General features: G+C 27.6%; 3 protein-coding genes across 9 annotated transcripts; 1 reads left to right on the forward strand and 2 right to left on the reverse strand.

Moving 5' to 3' along the window:
• Positions 1-21: 21 nt before the first annotated feature.
• LOC114123431 (DNA-binding protein RFX2-like) lies at positions 22-7791 on the reverse strand. 5 transcript variants are annotated; one of them, XM_027986394.2, is made up of 17 exons: positions 7240-7790; positions 6869-6948; positions 4416-4582; positions 4177-4345; positions 3938-3988; positions 3502-3604; positions 3353-3446; positions 3002-3142; positions 2739-2876; positions 2495-2676; positions 2058-2421; positions 1755-1995; positions 1599-1696; positions 1377-1532; positions 1097-1299; positions 847-1006; positions 22-522 (listed from the first exon to the last, which is right to left on the reverse strand). In XM_027986394.2, exons 3-17 carry the CDS (start codon positions 4572-4574, stop codon positions 439-441), a joined length of 2343 nt encoding a protein of 780 aa, XP_027842195.1. In that variant the 5' UTR covers positions 4575-4582; positions 6869-6948; positions 7240-7790; the 3' UTR covers positions 22-438. The 5 variants fall into 5 exon arrangements, with proteins under 5 accessions (XP_027842195.1, XP_027842197.1, XP_027842199.1 ...); XM_027986396.2 differs by having other exon boundaries at positions 3938-3985; positions 6869-7790; XM_027986398.2 differs by lacking the exon at positions 3002-3142 and having other exon boundaries at positions 6869-7791.
• On the reverse strand, positions 5679-6837 carry LOC114123426 (WD repeat-containing protein WRAP73-like). Its single transcript, XM_050203855.1, has 2 exons — positions 5733-6837; positions 5679-5686 (listed from the first exon to the last, which is right to left on the reverse strand). The coding sequence occupies exons 1-2, from the start codon at positions 6835-6837 to the stop codon at positions 5679-5681; spliced, it is 1113 nt and encodes a 370-aa protein (XP_050059812.1).
• A 3949-nt stretch (positions 7792-11740) lies between the features above and the next one.
• LOC114123487 (aminoacylase-1-like) lies at positions 11741-16262 on the forward strand. 3 transcript variants are annotated; one of them, XM_050204180.1, is made up of 7 exons: positions 11741-11976; positions 12405-12574; positions 13188-13359; positions 13434-13580; positions 13675-14086; positions 14920-15045; positions 15155-15294. In XM_050204180.1, exons 1-6 carry the CDS (start codon positions 11889-11891, stop codon positions 14996-14998), a joined length of 1068 nt encoding a protein of 355 aa, XP_050060137.1. In that variant the 5' UTR covers positions 11741-11888; the 3' UTR covers positions 14999-15045; positions 15155-15294. The 3 variants fall into 3 exon arrangements, with proteins under 3 accessions (XP_050060137.1, XP_027842296.1, XP_027842297.1); XM_027986495.2 differs by having other exon boundaries at positions 11742-11976; positions 14920-14980; positions 15155-16262; XM_027986496.2 differs by lacking the exon at positions 12405-12574 and having other exon boundaries at positions 11749-11976; positions 14920-14980; positions 15155-16262.
• Positions 16263-19682: the final 3420 nt, after the last annotated feature.

Below are 19682 nucleotides of genomic sequence, written 5' to 3' on the forward strand. Positions count from 1 at the left end.
AAAAACACAATTAAACACAAGTTAAAATACAATATATAATATTATTAAGTATTTAGATATATTATAAACAAGAAAAAAAATTGAAAACAATTTTCATCACAAATGCTGTTTAGGCCTCAAAAATCCAATCATAATATTAAATGTCTGTTGAATGTAATTTAACAAACATTTTACAATTTACAAAATCAATAATGAAAAAAAAAAAAATAGAAACAAATAATTGCACAAAATGTCATATAAAAAATGTAGATAATATTTAAGTCTTTGGGAATTAATAAATAAAAACATCATCTACAAAGTGTAGGTAGGTATAAATAAAAATAAAAATTGCAGTGCGCACAATAACAAAAAAAAAAAAAAAAATTGGTTCAAACAATAACTATAATAATTTTATGTGATAATGTGCCCAAAAATGAAATATATATTATGGCATGGCGACTAGTTCATTTTCATGCGTTTTCCATTGCAGTTACTGGTATACTCAGTGGAATCATAATCAATCAGAACTGTAGGTATAGTTTTCTAAAAAAAAAAAATCATATATTACCTGTTATATAAATAATTATATAAACTATATTTTGTGAATAATGATAAATGATATAATCGTTAATCTCTAAGTAATAAAGTTAAAGTTAAAGTGATAATTTACACTTTTTATTAACTACCTATTTTAATCTCGAAAACTGAAATTTTATTTAAAATATTTTTAATAGTCTAATACATATTATTTTAACATGAATTTATTGAAATATATTATATATTGAGTAATTCAATAACAAAATTAATCATTTACGGTGATTGAAAAAAGAGTGTATTTGTTATTTAAAATAATTGTTCTATACTTACATCTCCTGAACCCATTACTGCAATTGGTGTTTCTCCTGTGACTAGAGCCACTTCATGTTCAATTAAATAAAACATGTACTCATCATAGAGCAGGCGTATTAGGTGAAACGAACCAAAACTAGCAGCTGAACGTAAAGTTAAATCGCGTATTACCATTGAACTGTAAAAAGTAACAAAAGTATGAATGTAAGTTATTTGAGATAAATGTATGTTTAAATATTTTTAAAGAATCCTAATAGTGAATATTTACCTATAAAATGACCATTTTAATAAAAACTGTCTAGCTTCTTTTGTGAAATTAGGTGTATCACGATATTGTTTCAAACAATTATCAACAACACTTTTTAACCATGTTGCCCATTCTTCTAAGGAATTTTGTTGTTGTAAAGTATTTTTAAAATCCGTTTCCAATTGTTGAACTAATGTTGAGTCGCATTGGCATACCCAAGAAGCCTTTTTTATTAACAATTAATGGATTTAATAAAACTATATTTTATATATTTAATACAATCATTTCAAAAATTGCCTACTTGTTCTTGGACATTACGGAAGTCCACACGATTCAAATCAGCAAGCATTTGATTTATTTGGGTATAATTTTGAAGCACAGCTCTCGCAGCTTGGGCAAGATGATTAAGCGAAGTGTATCTGCGTAAAGTTTGTGCAAAGGCGCTAACAGCAGTCACCTAAAATTAAAAATTATAATAATAGTAATGATAAATGATTAAATGAAATGGTATAAAAATAATAACTTTAATTGAGATCATTTCTTCTGGACACCCCTGCATTGCAGATATAAGCCATGACTCTAAGCCTTTGGAAAAATTTCTAATGGCTTGTGTTAATGTTCCTATAAATAATTTATTAAAAGTTACATCTTAAAACATAAATGCATAAAATATACATACCAGGAACAGGCCGAAGAACATCTGGAATTAACACTTTTACCAAGTTTTGATAAAATAGAAAATCAACAGTTTTCACAAATAGCTGCAATGTTTTGCACTTAGATAATGAATATAATTTTTCTTTGGACAAATATTTTTCTTCTTCACATTCATCATTATTATTATCTTGACTACGCCAAAATTCACGCCAAAGAGACTCAACTGTACCAAATTCTAAGTTTAATATAGCACCTAAAAACGCCTATAAAAACAATATTATTTAAATAAAAAAAAATAAGTTTCAAATTGAAAAGAATTTAGTACTTCATAATGTTCACGGTACAAATTTTTGAATGTATCTACATCTTCTAAAGTACAATTATCATCCAATTGTATTTCATCCAATATAATATCAGGAAATTCTGGTACAGCATTAGCACCATCACCTAAATATTCTTGGTTTTGTGCTTGAGGAGAAGATGGAATACTGTTTTGTGAACAATTAGCAGAATCTGAACTGTTAGTAGTGTATTGATTGCAGTTTCGTTCTTCAGTTTTAATGAACTTAATTTTTTTCGAACTACTACTTTGATTTGTTCGTCCTGGTAAACTTTCTTCTGAGGAAAAGTCATTTAATAATGAACTAGCTTTAATTCTAATACCATAATAATGATACTTGGAATTTCCTCTAAAATAAAAAAAATTGTTAGTTTCATATATCACATAATTTAGTCATCAAACAATAAAACACAACTCCATACCGAGTTCCTAGACGTCTTGTACGTAATCCCATAAACACAGATCGAATAAGTTTACCAAATGAAGCTGCATTTACAGGATCAATTTTAGTTTCCGAGCAATGTGTTAAATAATGATTATATAATGTTGATCGAGGTAATGACACTCCTTCAGCCATTTCATAATTTTCCATCAGCCAGTTGACCTTTCATAACAATATAATATTGAGTTATTTATCATTCCAAATAAAATTTATCAACTACTTACAGTTGCAGGAGAAATTCTGTTTGCATGCATAAGACCAGAGTTTTGCATTCCTCCATCTGATTCGACACCATTTAGTTGATCTATATTTGTGTTTGTTGTGCCAGACTCAGTAGCGTTCACTGTAAGATATGACACATCCTAAAATAAAAATAAAAAATTACTAAACGTACTTTGTTATAAGTTAAATGCAAAAACGTATTAAAGATTTAGGCAATGTATAAAACTAAACACACTGAGGCACAATATTATCAAAACTATTATACCGAAGATATAGCAGAATTCGGGCTGTCTCTTTGAGCGGTAGCAATAATAGTATGATCATTGTCAACATTCTGTTGTATAATATAGGTCCCATTACCTATAATTTGTGCCTGACATGTTGGTTGACCTAAGGTGTTTGTAACCTTTAACATATTGAACATATTTTAATTTCAATATGTTATTATAGTTATATAATTAAAATTAATTGTATGGAATGATCCAGAGAGTCCTGACCATTAATTATATGTATAATACAAGAATATAATTGGTAGACTTTTTGGATAATTCTGTTAAAAAAATTCATAAAAATTTCATAACAAAAATAAACTAGGATTTGTATAAATATTATTTACTTGAGAATATGAATTTGTGCTTGGAGTATAATAATGGGTTTGACCAGTCTGATACATTGTTCCACTCTCACCCACAGTATAAACTGGGTATGCCCTAAAAATTAAATAGATATAAATATATATATACTAATTAATAATAACAAATTTACATTTGTCCATTTGTGAAAATTGCTTGTTCACCAGTTCCTTCAACATACTGTACATAAGTAGAATGGCCAACATCATCAGAACCAACAGACTCTGCTTCAGGAACTAAACAGAAAACAAACAGGTATTTAAGCTATGATAAATAAACAATAAATAAATGTAATCAATTATTAATAAAAAATTTGGCTAAAATAAACACAGGAGCCACATAGACTCCACATACTAATATTTAGTATGAATATTTACATAAGTAATCATGAGAACATTGGTTAACTTAAATGAAAACTTCTGCACCAGTATGAGGAGCCTTTTAAGCAAAATAAAAAGTACATCAGATAGTTAAAACAAAATAGAATAAAATTAAGAAAATACAAACTAGTAATTTTAACTCAAAATACTTGAAATGAAAATTAAAACAAATGTTTCACTAAGTCTTACCCAACGTTGGTACTGGTGTAAGGGAAGTATAAGATCGTCCTTGAGTCCCTTCTTAATTGTAAGCGTGTAATTTTATAATCATGATATATGATAATATGTATTTTATATGAAAAATGGAGAACTAATAATGTACAAGAATATGATAAATTTTTTTATTCAATTTTAATAAGATTTATCATACAAAAAAATTCTCCATTAATTCTTAAATGATATTAATATAATGATTTTGTTGAACTAACCTGATGCTGCCACAATATAATGGCCATTATCAACAGTAACTGTAGAAGAAATCCTATCTTTATGATCTAGGTGTTCATCATCATCCATTGATTTATCAGATCCATCATCATGAACTGGACTAGTTCCACATAGTATAGCATTTTCAAGTTGTCTATTACTATTGACATTCTGAAAATATAAATAAATAAATATTTTTAATACATTAATATACATAAAATCATACAAATTAATTATGTACCTGATCAATGGATGTACGCACTACGGAAGTTTGTTGTACTGGTTGTACAACAAGAGTTTGACCAACACCACCAGCCGTTACAACAGTTATAGTACTAATTTGGGAACCAGTACCTGCTGACCCTTCTAATTTGATACCACTCCTTACAGAAGTCGCCATGGAATTATCTAAACACATTTAATTTCATATTTTTTTAAAAATAAAAATAATAAAATTTGAACATGAAATTAAAAACTACAAATAAAATAAACAATTTAAAACATTTAAATTCATATTTATTAAATACTTAAAGAATTTTTGATAACCAATATTATACAATTAAAACACATTATTATTATTATTTTATTATTGTTTAATATAACAAAACATATAATATTAAGGTACCTACATATACAAAATATTAAAAAATAATATTAAATTGTATAATTTAATAAAACTGGTAAACTATATTTTATTAAAACAGCAGAAAGCAAATAGAATTAATAAATGATAAAGGATTTTCCTTTTTATGAAAAATATAGGATCATGAACGTGTTTTTTGAATCGCAAGGAAATAATAATAATAATAATAATAATAATATTTTATTAACATGATCATCACAGAAACAAATAATGTTACCATAGCAACTGATAAAATCAAGTGTAACAAAATTTGAATTATGATTATATATTATTGGCAGTTCATCATAATATTAACAAGTCATTATGTCATCATAGTGACATAGTATAACAAAAAAGTATTTTACAATTTGTAGATAAACCCCAGGCAAAAGACATGTGTTGATATTCATATCAACACAATCTAATAAGATTTAATCTGTGTTAAAAGTACAATGATTTTTCTTATATTTATTTTTATTCATGATCAGAATATAAAAATAATGTATAATTATAATTATAATTTATTTATACACATATTATTTTACTATTTTACTTAAAACATTAACTTAAACATAAAAAAGTTTATATATTTATTTTAAATAACCTAACTAAAAAAAAATAATAAATGTTCAATAAAAAATTAATAAATACATGCATAAAAACTTAAGACATTTATTTAAATTAAGTTTTTAAAGCATAATAATAATTTAAAAACTAAATTTTATGATTTTAAGTACTAACTACTTAGGTGTTGAAAATATAATCTTATAATGACTATACAATATTTAAAAATATTAACAAAGTTATAATTATTTAGTAGGTATATTATAATTTGTTTATATTAAGTTGTGAATAATAAATATTTTTTCCCATTACTTAAAATTATATCTCTATTATTAAACGACCAAGATATGTTTGAAACTAATAAACTTGTACCATCAACAAGCTTTGGTGAAGTCTGTAATTTAGGAGTTTGTCCTTCAGTCCAAAAAAATATTAAATCTGTGCCATAAGCTACACACAGTTTGTTTTCTGATGGACACCACTGCATTTTTTTAATTTTTTTTGATAATTCTACTATGCATATCAATCTATATTTCTCCCAAATAAAAAGAAATTTTGAATTTACTTCACAAGTACTCAAATAAGTACAATTAAAACTCCAAACAATAAAACATATTTTTGTTGAAACATTATTGATTAAGGTTTTTGAAGGGTTTGTTTTGATTAATACTCCAGCGGATTCAACGAAAAAATCATATTTTTCATTAAATGAAGAATGGGACAATTTAAATTCTACATTAAACTCATTAGAAGAATCTAGAACAACAATGTCACCCAAGGAACATCCCAAAGCTAAGTATTTACTATTAGGTGCCCAACTCACAGTGTTTAATGAAATACATTCAACGGAACCAATAACATTACCAGAGAGGAAATCGAGAATTGCTAATTTTGTATTGTTAAAAACACAGATGAAACGGTTATCTGGAGATTTGTTCAGACTATTACAAGGTCCTATTATGTCTTGAATGTAAATGATTCTATCCAAACTTCGAGAACTCATCATTAGCAATTTCTCATAACCATTTATCTTGGAGACAACAAACATATGTGTTCCATCGCCATCAAAGACCGCACAAGGCCAAATGGGTTTGGGGATTTCAATATATACAATGGAGTTTTTTAACAGATCAAACACAGCCAAAGCCATATGGAATTCAAGCGTCAGCAAAACGTTGTCACGGCCTATCCATTCGGCAGCAACAAACTTGAAATAGCCACATCTAAGGGTACGTATCCATTTTTCAGCACGCACGTCGTACACCTGTACCACACCTTTGCCGAACTCTGTGCACAGTATGAGATTAGACGCCGGGTTCCATTGCAGACCGTCAATGGCATGAGCAGCTGTGGCCACGACGTGCGGACCGGCAAACGGTTGTGTCTTGACAATCAGACGGTTGTGAACGGCGGACGCCACGTACCGGCCGTCGGTGGAAAACGCGCAAGCATCATAGTCTAGCGGTAGCGCGTTCATGTTAAAAAAAAAAACGGAACAAAACACTTACTGTTCGATTTTCGGACGACTCTCACGGAAGCGTTTCTTCATAGGTGTCGTCGATCGGGATGGAACGTCAGCGATGTATACCTGCGAATACACACACACACACACACATACACGCGTACGAGAACGTAGGTATAGACGAGTATAGACACGCGCGCACACACACACACACAAACACACAACGGTTACTATTGGTTTTGTTGTTAGGACGGAAACGACATTTTTTTGACTAAACGTCAGTTACGTTCTGTTAGTCGAGAACGCCGAGTGTGTGTACGACCGACTAACCAAACATAAACGCATTATTTTTTTTTGTCTGTCGTCGTTGTTTATTTATTATGTTATATTTGTTTTTTGTTCGTTTTAATCGTTCACCTGAATTGTTGACGGAAAAAGGCGTTCATGGTGACTATGGCTACGGCTTCTCTCCCGTTGCTAGGAGCGGTGTCGGTCACAACAAACGCGCAACAATAAACGATCAATAACAAGATTACAGGAACAGGGCACGCCGCCGCCGTCGCCGCCGCCGCCGAGTCTTGTCTTCGCGGATCGCTGCTGGTCGCCGCTACGCCCGACGCGCCGCCACCGATATCGTCGCGTGTGCGCGCGTGTAAGCTCTGTCGAGTGTGCGCGTGCGCGCCCGCGCTTCGGGCTCGGCCGGTCAGAGCGTGTGGCCGTGCGACGGACGTTCTTCGTCCGGTCCGCTAGATGATGACACGGTGATGCGAATCCTACGTCACGTTGGCTTCGCACCGGCTGTGCGCATATTTCCTTCCGGTTCGTCGCGGGCGTCGGCGACGGTGTGTGTAGCGAAACGCGGATGGAGAACGATGACACTGAATGAGAGACGTCCGCGTTTTCTTTACGGGCACGAAAAGAGGACTCCGCGAACGGTACGGATTGCTGGTGGTCAGTCGATCAAAACACGCGAACAGTGTTGTGTGTTGATCGGTGCGAATCGCTCTGTACGATCGGACGACCATCTCGATCACCGTCCGATGGACGTACGTCAAAGACGTTTAAAAACGCGTGTCATCGCCGACCGCCCGCGACTTCCGTTTGGCGCCTTTTGATTATTAAAATATAACAAATACGAGCGATTTAGAAAAACCGTTTTTTCGTACCTACGGTATATACGTACCGGTATATATGTACGAGTTCAAATTTGAACGAAATCGGATAACTAAGCGAACGATTACGATTTCGGTTTTTTTGTCGCGATTTAAAAATGTCGTTCGTGGGTACTAGAAAACTATATCACATACCTATTATACCTACCTGTTTTATTTTGTACACACGATGAAAACTTACTAAATCTTATTATATGACCTACCGGCTACAACTGTATTGCCGATAACAAAATAAATTATATTTATAGCGATATACCTACTTAAAAATATTGAATATACTTAGCACTAGCAGTGCCGCAGTGACATAACAATTGGGTGGTAAAAATGGGCAAAAGGCCACGGGTTTATGACTGCTACGAGTATAATATTTTAAGTCCCGTCACATTTAAAATATAATAAAAAAACAATTTTAATGATACAATATTGAAAAATACAAGTATTATTTTAATATTAATATGATTATTATCTTTCTGGAATTTAATGTTGTTACTTGTTATAATAATAATTCGAATTCATGATTTTCGCTATAATATGGTACCTATAGTACCTACTAATTACTATGGTAATTGGTAGAGCCGTAGAGGTACCATAAATAGAATGTTGAGATTAACAAATATAAATGTCGAGTGACTTAACAGCATTACTTTAAATTTTACGAATTTTGAGAAAATAACTGTATAATATATTTGTGTAAATAAAAGCTAAAAAGAGCAATTTTAAAAATATTTTAACTTATATAAAGACACTATATTATAATTTATGTATACTTTTGAATTTAAATTTTATGAATATTATGTTATATAAAAAAAAAAAATTAATAATATTTTTTGTCCACTGACAAATAATTTTAATTTAATTTTCATAAAATTCTCAACAAATTAGACCTTATTGTATTTTTCTTCTGGCTTTGTAAACTATCCACTAATACTTTATTGTATAGTTAATATATAAGCTAGTGGCTACCAAACATATATTCACACAGAATTGTTTTTCATACACAATGATTTATCATTAATTCATATTTAATACATGATATAGTGACTTCCACAATGAGGTCCATTCAACATCTACCATACAGCATTACAGCAAAGTGATTACCTACTTTCCTCTTTTTTGTATAATTCTTATTATTCATGGATTCGTATTTTTACATTTTCATTTGTTTTTTATGTTATATATTTATTATTACATTACACGATATACCGAATTGATTTTTAAATTTCTGTTTGAATTTCTAAATTTTGTCTTCCGATTTTTTATTAATTAAATCTACAATTATTACTTTCCCAATGTAAATTATTCAAATTGGTCAATGAATAATGATCATATTACCAAATTTTAATTTGATATTTTACTGTCATATCTCATAACTTATTTAAAACTATGATTCAATTAAGCAATTTTTTGTTGACTTATCGGTTAGTTTACCAACATTTCAGCTTAAAAATGTATTAGTTTAATAAACTAATAAACAATAAACTTATATTGTAAACAATTATTAAATACCTATCTAGTTATATTTATTTTACAATACTCAATACTATAAATAAATTATAAATATTAGTCTAGTTAGTGCCTATATGTACAATTTGTTTATTTTATGTAAGTATTTTTACTAATAATTTCTAATGTTTCGTACTGAAACGACTTTGTTTTATAAAAACTTCTGCAGATGTCTACCACTAATATATAACGTGATCAGGACTCGAAGGTAATTATATGATATCCAGGCAGTCAGAAATTAAAATATTTCTCTGCACTACCAGAAATTGAGACCAATTTACTCCACTGCATAAGTATATAAAGTACCTATATTGAAGATGGGCCTTAATGACTACAGTTAATTGTGTGAATACATATTATATCAGCCAGAAATGTGTAGGTTGTACTATTTATTACCTACTTTTCCTATAGATTATAGTTCTATTACTATACTATTATTATAATTATAATAGTAGTAATAGTATAATTATTATTTATTATACTACTATACATTATACATATAATATATCTATGCATTTATTTATGTGTCATTTTATTAAGAAAAATAATAAGGTTATATCATTCAGGTTATTTAATAAATATACTTCCAATCATATCTGTGGCAACTGGCAGGGTAAGTCAGTTATAATATAACATCTTGGAATTAAAATAAAATAAAAATAAAAAAACAATATAAATATTCTATCAGTCACGTACACAAGGGGGTTACGCCGGTCAAAGGTTCAACTCCTCTCTACTGAAATTTAGATTTTATATTATAAAAATACATTTTTTTATAGATATTACTTAAAAATTAATGTTCAAAAATATTGAAGTTTAAATAATTCCATAATTGAAATTACTTGAAAATTCAAAAATATTGCATTTATTATATTACTAGCTGTTCTCGAGCACTTCATTGTCCGTAAAAACGCATCTATGTTATTTGTTAAAGCCGTTGTTAATCTATAACGCAAGTGTAAACCTCAAAATACCACAATCACAAATTAATTATTGAGCTAATGACGACCATGACATCGGGATACATTCAGTATAACCACATTTTTTATCGTAATTATATTGAACGACGATTTGTCGTCTATATGAGCACTGCCATATAAGCGTTCAGTTTCACGCCGTATGACTAGCTTTTTGGATGTTTCAACCATTTTTGAAGTAGAAGCTTAAATCCGGTCAGTTTTCCAGCTTGCATCTTGTTCTTAAGATGTTTTTTTAAGATCTAATGTCTGTGTTGATCTTTCAATGATTGACTTTTTTGTGGTAATTCAAATAATTTCCAGTATTTACTGCCAGTACTATGGTTTTTGACAAATCTACAGAGGCATCTAAAGATGATTTGTTTTTGACAAAAATGTCATCCTTATTTCGACATATACTTAAATTTACAACATTTTACATACATATATAATTATATTCACTCGAACACTAATTTCTAATAATAATCATTTACTGCCTTTTTTACATCTTTTTAACAAGGTAACTCTGCACAAATTAACAAAACACAAAAATTGTACCATTTGTATCTACTTGATAAAATTTTCCATTTTTACCTTTTTAACCCCTTTAGGGGTTGAATTTCGCCAAATCCGGTCTTAGCGGAAACATCTTAACTATCTACTAGCAGGTTCATAAGTATCTACAAAATTTCTATACTTTAAATTTGTTTTATTATGAAAATAAATTGAGTTTAAAAACAATTTTAATAATATCTACATATTATAGTTGTGAAAAATTATTATTTATTAAGTACCTACATATATACATATACTTATGAATTTTTTATCGTAATAAAATAAACTTATACGCTATAATATATTACTTATAACATTTATTCGTAAAATAATAATAATAATAAAATTATTGAAAATAAAAAAATAATTCAATGATTACAGAATACAGAATACAGATTATACCTATATATTGACTATTGGTTTTAAAATTATGGCTATCACAGTATTACGGCTTTAACATATCATAACTAATAGCTATGTCTTATGGGGTATCCAATTAAAATATAAGTCCACACTTAATAATATAGAATATAGATTAAAGTATATCTAGGTCAACAGATGATATATATATAATATTAAATGCATTTATTATAAATTTATATTCACGATAAAGTAGGTACCTCCACTGAGAGGCCTCTTCTCTCTGTTTTTCGGTTACTATATTATCTATTATCTATATTATACATATATTTATATTCATTATATAAACAGCTTACAGCTGATAATCTAAATGATATACAATTATACTTAAAACTATACATGGTATAAATACATATTAGTAATTTAAAAATGTTGTATTACAAAAATGTATGTATAATGCACCATTGAATAATTAATATACTCAATTTATTATTCTAACTCAATTTTTATATCTCCAAAAATGTCTTCAAAAAATAAAGAGGATGAAGCTGTTTCCATCTTTAGAAAATATTTACAGATACCCACAGTCCATCCCAATGTTGATTACAGTTAAGTATTATTTTTTTTTAGACACTTATAATTTATATAAAAAATTTAAAACAGTGTATATTGTCTAACTAATGTATGTATAACTAGTATTATTCAACACTATAATGTTCTATTGAGTAGATTGGACACAAGTATAATATACCTACATAACCTATTTTTTTTTTAATGAATATACCTAGGTACTTATTATATAAATAAAAAGTGCTATTGAACATTTAGTTTTAATAATACATTTCATCTAATCATCTATAATACCAATATAATACATATATCGAACTAACTTGCCTACATTTAAAGTTTTAAATAACAAAGTTAATTCGAAGTTAACAGGATTTTAAATGTATAAATAAATAATATTTATAAATATAAAAAAAATGTATACATCTTGAAACTATTTTTTAGATAATTTATTATCTTTAATATACAGGTGAATGTGTAAAATTTCTACAGTTCCAAGCTGAAAGTATAGGGCTACCATTTAAAATTTACTATATGGCACCAAAAAAACCGGTAGTTATAATTACATTTCAAGGAGAAAAACCTGAATTACAATCTGTGTTGCTTACATCTCATATGGACGTCGTGCCAGTTTATCGAGTAGGTACACTAAACTACTAACTCAACTAAACGTTTTTAGGTGTACGTAAATATTAAAAAGGAAAAGTTTTTATTTTAGTTATTATTGTTAAGTATAATAATTTTTAGTATCTCTATCATAAATTTATATTCACGATGAAGTATCTCCACTAGGAGGCCTCTCTCTCTGTTTTTCTGTTTTTCTTTTATCTCATTATCTATCAAAGTCGGATTTAGGGGAGGGCTGAATGGACTGTAACCCAGAGGCCTCCACAAAGTCAGAGCCCTCACAATTTTATGATATTGTAATAAGCAAACAAATATATTTACTTGTTTATGCTGTATAATATGCACAATGCATTCAGCCCTCTGGCACAAAGTATTCTAAAAATTATTGATCTTTTAACTAGCTGTTTGTAATTATTATGTGAATAGTCAATGTGAGGGGGGGCTTTATAAACAATTTGAATATTATTCATTAATAATATTTAAATTATGGCATTTTAGTACCTATTAACATTTGTTAATTATTATACAATTATGTCATATTTTTAATTTATTACATGCGCATTTGTATTGGGTTTACTGTTTTTAATAAATAAATGAATGAATATTGAATATTACTAATTTCTAGGAAAAATGGACGTATGATCCTTTTTTAGCTTACAAAGATGAACAAGGAAACATATATGCTAGAGGAACACAAGATATGAAATGCGTTGGTATACAATATTTAGAGGCAATAAGAAGATTAAAAAATAATAACTTAACTCTTGATAGGACCATTCACGTTTCTTTCATGCCTGGTATGTCTATATTTTGGTATCTGAATAATAAGTAATCAAAAATAATTATAATAATATTTTGTCATATATTGAAGATGAAGAAATAGGAGGAATTTTAGGTATGGCCCATTTTGTTAAGACAAATGAATTTCGTTCTATGAATATTGGATTTACATTAGATGAAGGCTCGGCAACTATAGACGATGTTATTCCTTTGTATTACGGCGAAAGAACAATTTGGCGTTAGTATATTTTACACTATTACCTATATCTATACACGATAAAATAGAAATTTTACATTAAAAAAAATATAATTTTATTTAAATTATTGAATAGAGTTTTTCATTCGAAGCACTGGGAATTCAGGTCACGCCTCACTACTTCATGATAATACGGCTGCTGAAAAATTGTTATTCGTGGTAAATAAAATATTAAACTGGAGGACTGAGGAAAAGTTAAAATTGTCCCAAGGTATGGATGTCGGAGATATTACATCTGTAAACATGACAATGTTGGATGGGGGATGTCAACTAAACGTTGTACCCTCAGAGTTTTCTGCTGGTTTCGATGTTCGGTTGGCTATAGGCACAGATCGTCGTGCTATAGAAGATATGATAAATGGATGGTGTCACGAAGCTGGGGAGGGTGTACGGCTAGAAAATTTCAAAACAAATGAACCGACCATACCCACTAAACTAGATGATTCAAATCCCTGGTGGTTAAAATTTAAAAGTGAATGTGATAAAATGTAAGTTTTACTTTATAATTTATATTAATCGAATCCTGTAAAAAGTTCAACATTCATTAGGTATTAACATTTATATGATTATGAGCTTTAATGCAATCATTGCATGTTCATATACCTAAGTGTTAAATATGTATCATGTATTCAATTTAAGATAACAATACACATACACGATTGATGGTAATCAATTATTTAATATTTAAAGTTATAAATAAATTAAATATTCAAATTTATAATAATATTATACACTGCAGAGTGCAGATTGTTTATTTTATCAAACACTCATTATACTTAAAAATGTATTAATATTTTTACATTATTTTTAGTTGAAATAAATTAATAAAATAACATTAAAAATATATATAGAGGTATACATTATTTTATCATTATAATTTTTAAGTTTTTATCCTTTGAATAATAACATACATTTATTTTTTTTAATATTCCGAAGCAGAATATTTTTTGAAGTATTTTAATACTTAAAAATCGAAATTCGGATGAGTAGTTTATGAGTTAAAAGTATTTAAAGTTTAGGTGAGCGGAGTGGAGTAGTTACAGGGATATCCTAAAATATGTTGCTCTATTACTCCATTCGTTTACCTGCCGATGTTACTACAATCGTATTAATACAATCTTATTTAATATTGATCAACCATAATAGGGTTAATACACCTTTCAGAGGTGAGTAGGTGACTTCTGAAAATAGTACGTTTTTATAGACTTTAGCCTTTATTAGTTGGTACCATATTTTTATATTAAAATATATTTTCGTCTGTATATTTATAATTTTTGTTTGTATATAAAATGTTTTTGAATGTATTATATATTTTTTTCAGGAAGTTAAAATTAAAACCATCTATTTGTTATGGAGCCGGTGATTCCAGACACATCAGACTAGTAACTAACAAATTTTAATTAATAATAATAGTAAAAAATATAAATGAAAAAACATAATTATACAAGTAATAATTATTAAGTTTATTCTTCTGTACAAAAACTTTAGAATAATAGTTAAATTATATATAATATACACGCCGTATTGTCGTATATATATTATGCTTTTGTTTACAGATTGGAATTCCTGCAATTGGATTCTCTCCAATGATGTATACACCTGTGCTTTTACACGATCACGACGAATATTTGAACGAAAATACGTTTTTGAATGGAATTAGTATTTATTATAACATAATCAAGGGGTTAGCAACTGCATAAAATGTATTATTCATTATAGGTACATAATTTAAAAGTTGGAAACACTGCAGGATTATTGAAAAAGATAATCCAAGGTTAAAATGATAAATTGTCGTTTAAAATAATGTACCTACTTAAATACCTATTTTATATAATCTGTTCTTCAAATCATTAAAATTTATATTATAATACCTAAGTCTATAAAATTAAACTTTTAAGTTGCTATAAACTTATTCTCATTTCCCTAAAAATACATAGATTTATATAAAACCTATTTCTCAACAAAAATAGAGAAATATTTCTTTTGAAAATTCAAATTTTCTTATTCTAATTTCTAAAGTCTAAAAATCATTAATAAGAATAAAGTATAAACACTATAAACAGATAAGCAATAGACAATGGCATAGATATTTTCGGTAATTAAAATTTTATTTATAATAGCTGCCGATAGGTAGCGTTGCATGAATTAAAATTATTATTATTAGTATTTATTACTGAAGACAAATAAATCATATTTCTAGACAGGTATGCGACAATGACAAAAAAAACGATAAGCCCATGTTTTCTTAGCATCACACTATAGCCACAATAAATATTACTAATACGTCATACCATATGTAACCAGAAAGTAATAAATAATTATTTATGTTTTTACGAAAAATTAATTTATTTTTCAATTTTATATTATGATTAGTATAAAAACTGATTTGTGCGGGAGTATTTCACATTATTGATACACTAGGTATAGACTAGATTTAGTAGATTTACCAAATTTTAACTGCAATAGCCAATAGAGAAAATGTTTATCCATTTCGTAGTTTTTATTTTTATTTTTTTGTACTTAATATTTTATTCTATAATCAATGATATAACAAGTATATAATATAGGTTATACATTTTTAGTGTGCATGTCATCTCATCACAACATATTTAATTATAATTATTAATTATTATACGTCTTATTAAAGTTATATATGTAAAATTCTATGATTGTTATTTATTCAATGCTGTATATTTATTTAATTCATAAATAATCCACTATCCACAGATTTCTATCAACAGGACCGGCCCAATGCGGTATCAAAATAGGCAACTGCCTGAGCTGCCTAGGGCGGTACTAGTATATAGGGTCGTCAAATTTCGAATGGACGAAATCGATTTAATTATTATATATTATTTAGTATACAAAAATGTTAATATTGCCTAGGGCAGCAAAAAATCCTAAGGCCGGCCCTGTCTATCAGATACCACGTATCAATAATCTATCAGTTTTCAGTGCCGTATACCTGCAAATTGTATATAAAAGTCAATTTGAGAATGAATTGAAGATGATGTAGGTATCTCACAAAATATTTTTTCTTATTAAATATTAAATAAATTATTTTTAAATAGTCGAAAAAAAAATTTATAGTAAAAATTATTCAAAAAACTTTATAAATTATATTATTTAAATTAACTGTTTGATTTAAAAATATTAATGGTTATTATTAATTTATACAATATATTAAAAATGTAGTTAAATTAATTCTATAATAATATAATGTATTTATAAATAGAATATAATATATATGTAACGTATTATAGTATAAAAACAATATACTAGACATATTATTGTAATGTAATTGTAATATATATATAGGTCAAGTTCGAGAATCGTCAGAGGAATAATTTGGCCATTAAGTATAGATGTGTAATATATAGATGTGTACATATATAATATTGTGTACACACCTTGATGGCTTGACCTTTACACGGAGTAGCTGCCAAAGTACATCCACTAATATATCTATAGATTATAATATGTATTCTTATATGATATGAATATATTTGTGTCTACTGTCTATAGTCAAAAGGTAAAAGTGCTTTTCTTTCATTGCTATATATATATATAGACATACATATAACGTGTGTATATATAACTAATTATTATAGTTGTAAACAACTCTTAAATCCTTAAAAATAAATTTACTATTTTAAAGATATTGAATAATTTGTACGCATAAATTATAAATTATCTGATTGTTTTATACTCGACTCAATTTTTTTTATTATTATTATTACTATAAACTAATAATTATTTTTAACTTATCTACTTAAATCCTAAGGACAATTAAACTCATCGGTATGATAGAATCCAATTAATATTATATAGATGTACTTCACTTACCTTGGTAGTTATATTTTTTATTACATTGAAAATTTGAAATATAGGATTCTTAGGTTTTATCTGGAGGCTCAATAACGATGTTAGTCTTGGAGACGCGACCCCTCTGCCCCCTCTCCATAGATCGAGCCTGGTTAGTATGTGACTTATCCGCGTCCTATAGTAATTAATTATAAATTTGTAAATCAACAAACCTGATAAGTCGTCTGTGGTTGTGTAACATCTTGTCAAACAATTTTTACTTTTGTACTCAGTACAACACCAAATATTTTTTCGGTAGGTATGTACTGAATGAATATCCTTCAAATATTAGTAAATTATTGTCTTTTTGGCTTTTTATAATTTCTAGCATCTTTTAATTAAACAATAAAATAGTTTAATAATTTAATTTAAGAATGTTTAATGCTCACGACACGGAAATGATACAAAATTACTCTCTATACCATTTTAGAATAACGAATAATACACATTCACTTTAGATAAAGTACGATTATTCCTTTAAATCACAACTTTTAAAATAAAGGTTAAAATATTGAGTTTATTATTATTTAAGCGGGATAGTTTGTCATGGAAGATTTTGACCGGAATATTTTTTCGTGGGATATTTCGTCATGGAACATTTTTTGGTTTAGGGATATTTTGTCATGGAACCAAAAAGTATATACCTATACTTATTATGAGCTATTTGTGAGTATAAAATATTTAGAGGATGTAGGTATAGGGTAAATGTTTTCAAAAAGTAATGAATTATGAAGTGCAATATTAATAAAAAATATGAAATAAAAATAGCATTCATATAAAGATAAATTAAAACTAACTATAATTTTAGTTTTTTTTTTTTTTTATTCACATTGTTCATTAAACACAACCGTAATAAACAATTAATTATACATCATAATCATGACATTGACATAAGTAACTTGTCGAATAGATATGATCAAGTAAGTACATACGAAAGTTAATAATTTTAAATAGAAATTTAAATAGATTGTTGGTTATAACTTTAAAAGATTCATACGCTGAGTTTAAATAAATTATTAAATAACAGAATTTTTTTTTTTTTAATTTAAAAATCATGCAATATAATAATAAATAAATAAAAATCATAAAATATGTAATATAATATTACAAAGTATTGTTGTATAAACAAGAAAAAAAAAACAATTAGAAATACAAAACAAATTTAGTTTACGTTTCGACGAAACATCGTTTCTTGTTAGTGATTTGTTTACTAAACCTTATAGATTAACCAGAAAAGTATATACAACAACAAATTACTATTATAATTCATTCATATAGTCATATATCGGTATTATTGAACTGTATGATAACATTATATAATATTATGTGTTATCATATAGTTCAATGATCGGTATTCGTTTATTTTAATTATTATTTGTCTGTTATCTCAGTAAATAACGTTAGAACAAATTAACGAAGATGAAGCTTATTATAAACATTCTGCTATAGTCCAATCATACATAGTACATACACTATGGCCTTATAATTTATATTAACATTACGATTTACGACGTTTTGAATAATATTTAGGTGATGGAATGAATAAATTAATATTTATTAAAAACCAATTTAATTAAGTTTCAAGAGTTTTTTTTTTATTATTCATTATGCAATTTGCCTTTGGCGATTTTTCAGGATATTAGTCCTATAATATACCTACGACATATGTATAATATTTAATAACTAAATGTATAATAATTTCTGGAAATTTTTTACTTTTGATCCGCTAAGCTTTTAACTAGATCAAATTTGCTACCAGAAACACTCTCAAAGTTAAAATGTATTTTTACTACTCCAAAAGGTGACAATACAGACAGAAAAAATAACACATGCCATTGTAAAATTACAATATTCATTGTTTTTCTCAGATCCTAAAAGGGAGTAATTTATTAGTTAACCGTTTTTTTTGTACAGTAGGTATATATGTGTCATATTGTAATGTAGGTATAATAAGTATATGTGTACAATTTTAATTCAACGATTAATCATTTGCATACCTACGAAAAACGAGCGGAGTCGATCTTTAACCGTATATTATTACTTAGTAGGTAATAATTTATTTAACTATTATATTAATGTGGTAAGTTGTACCAATTTTTGACCGAAAATATTAAGCGTTTATTTATAATATCGTGTATTATTATTTTAGTTAAAAACTCTTGGGTCAATATCGACTTACCGTACAGAATGACGTGGATAGGTTCGTGGTATAAATAGGCA

This window comes from Aphis gossypii, chromosome 3 (genome assembly GCF_020184175.1).
Source record: "Aphis gossypii isolate Hap1 chromosome 3, ASM2018417v2, whole genome shotgun sequence".
NCBI lineage: Eukaryota > Metazoa > Arthropoda > Insecta > Hemiptera > Aphididae > Aphis > Aphis gossypii.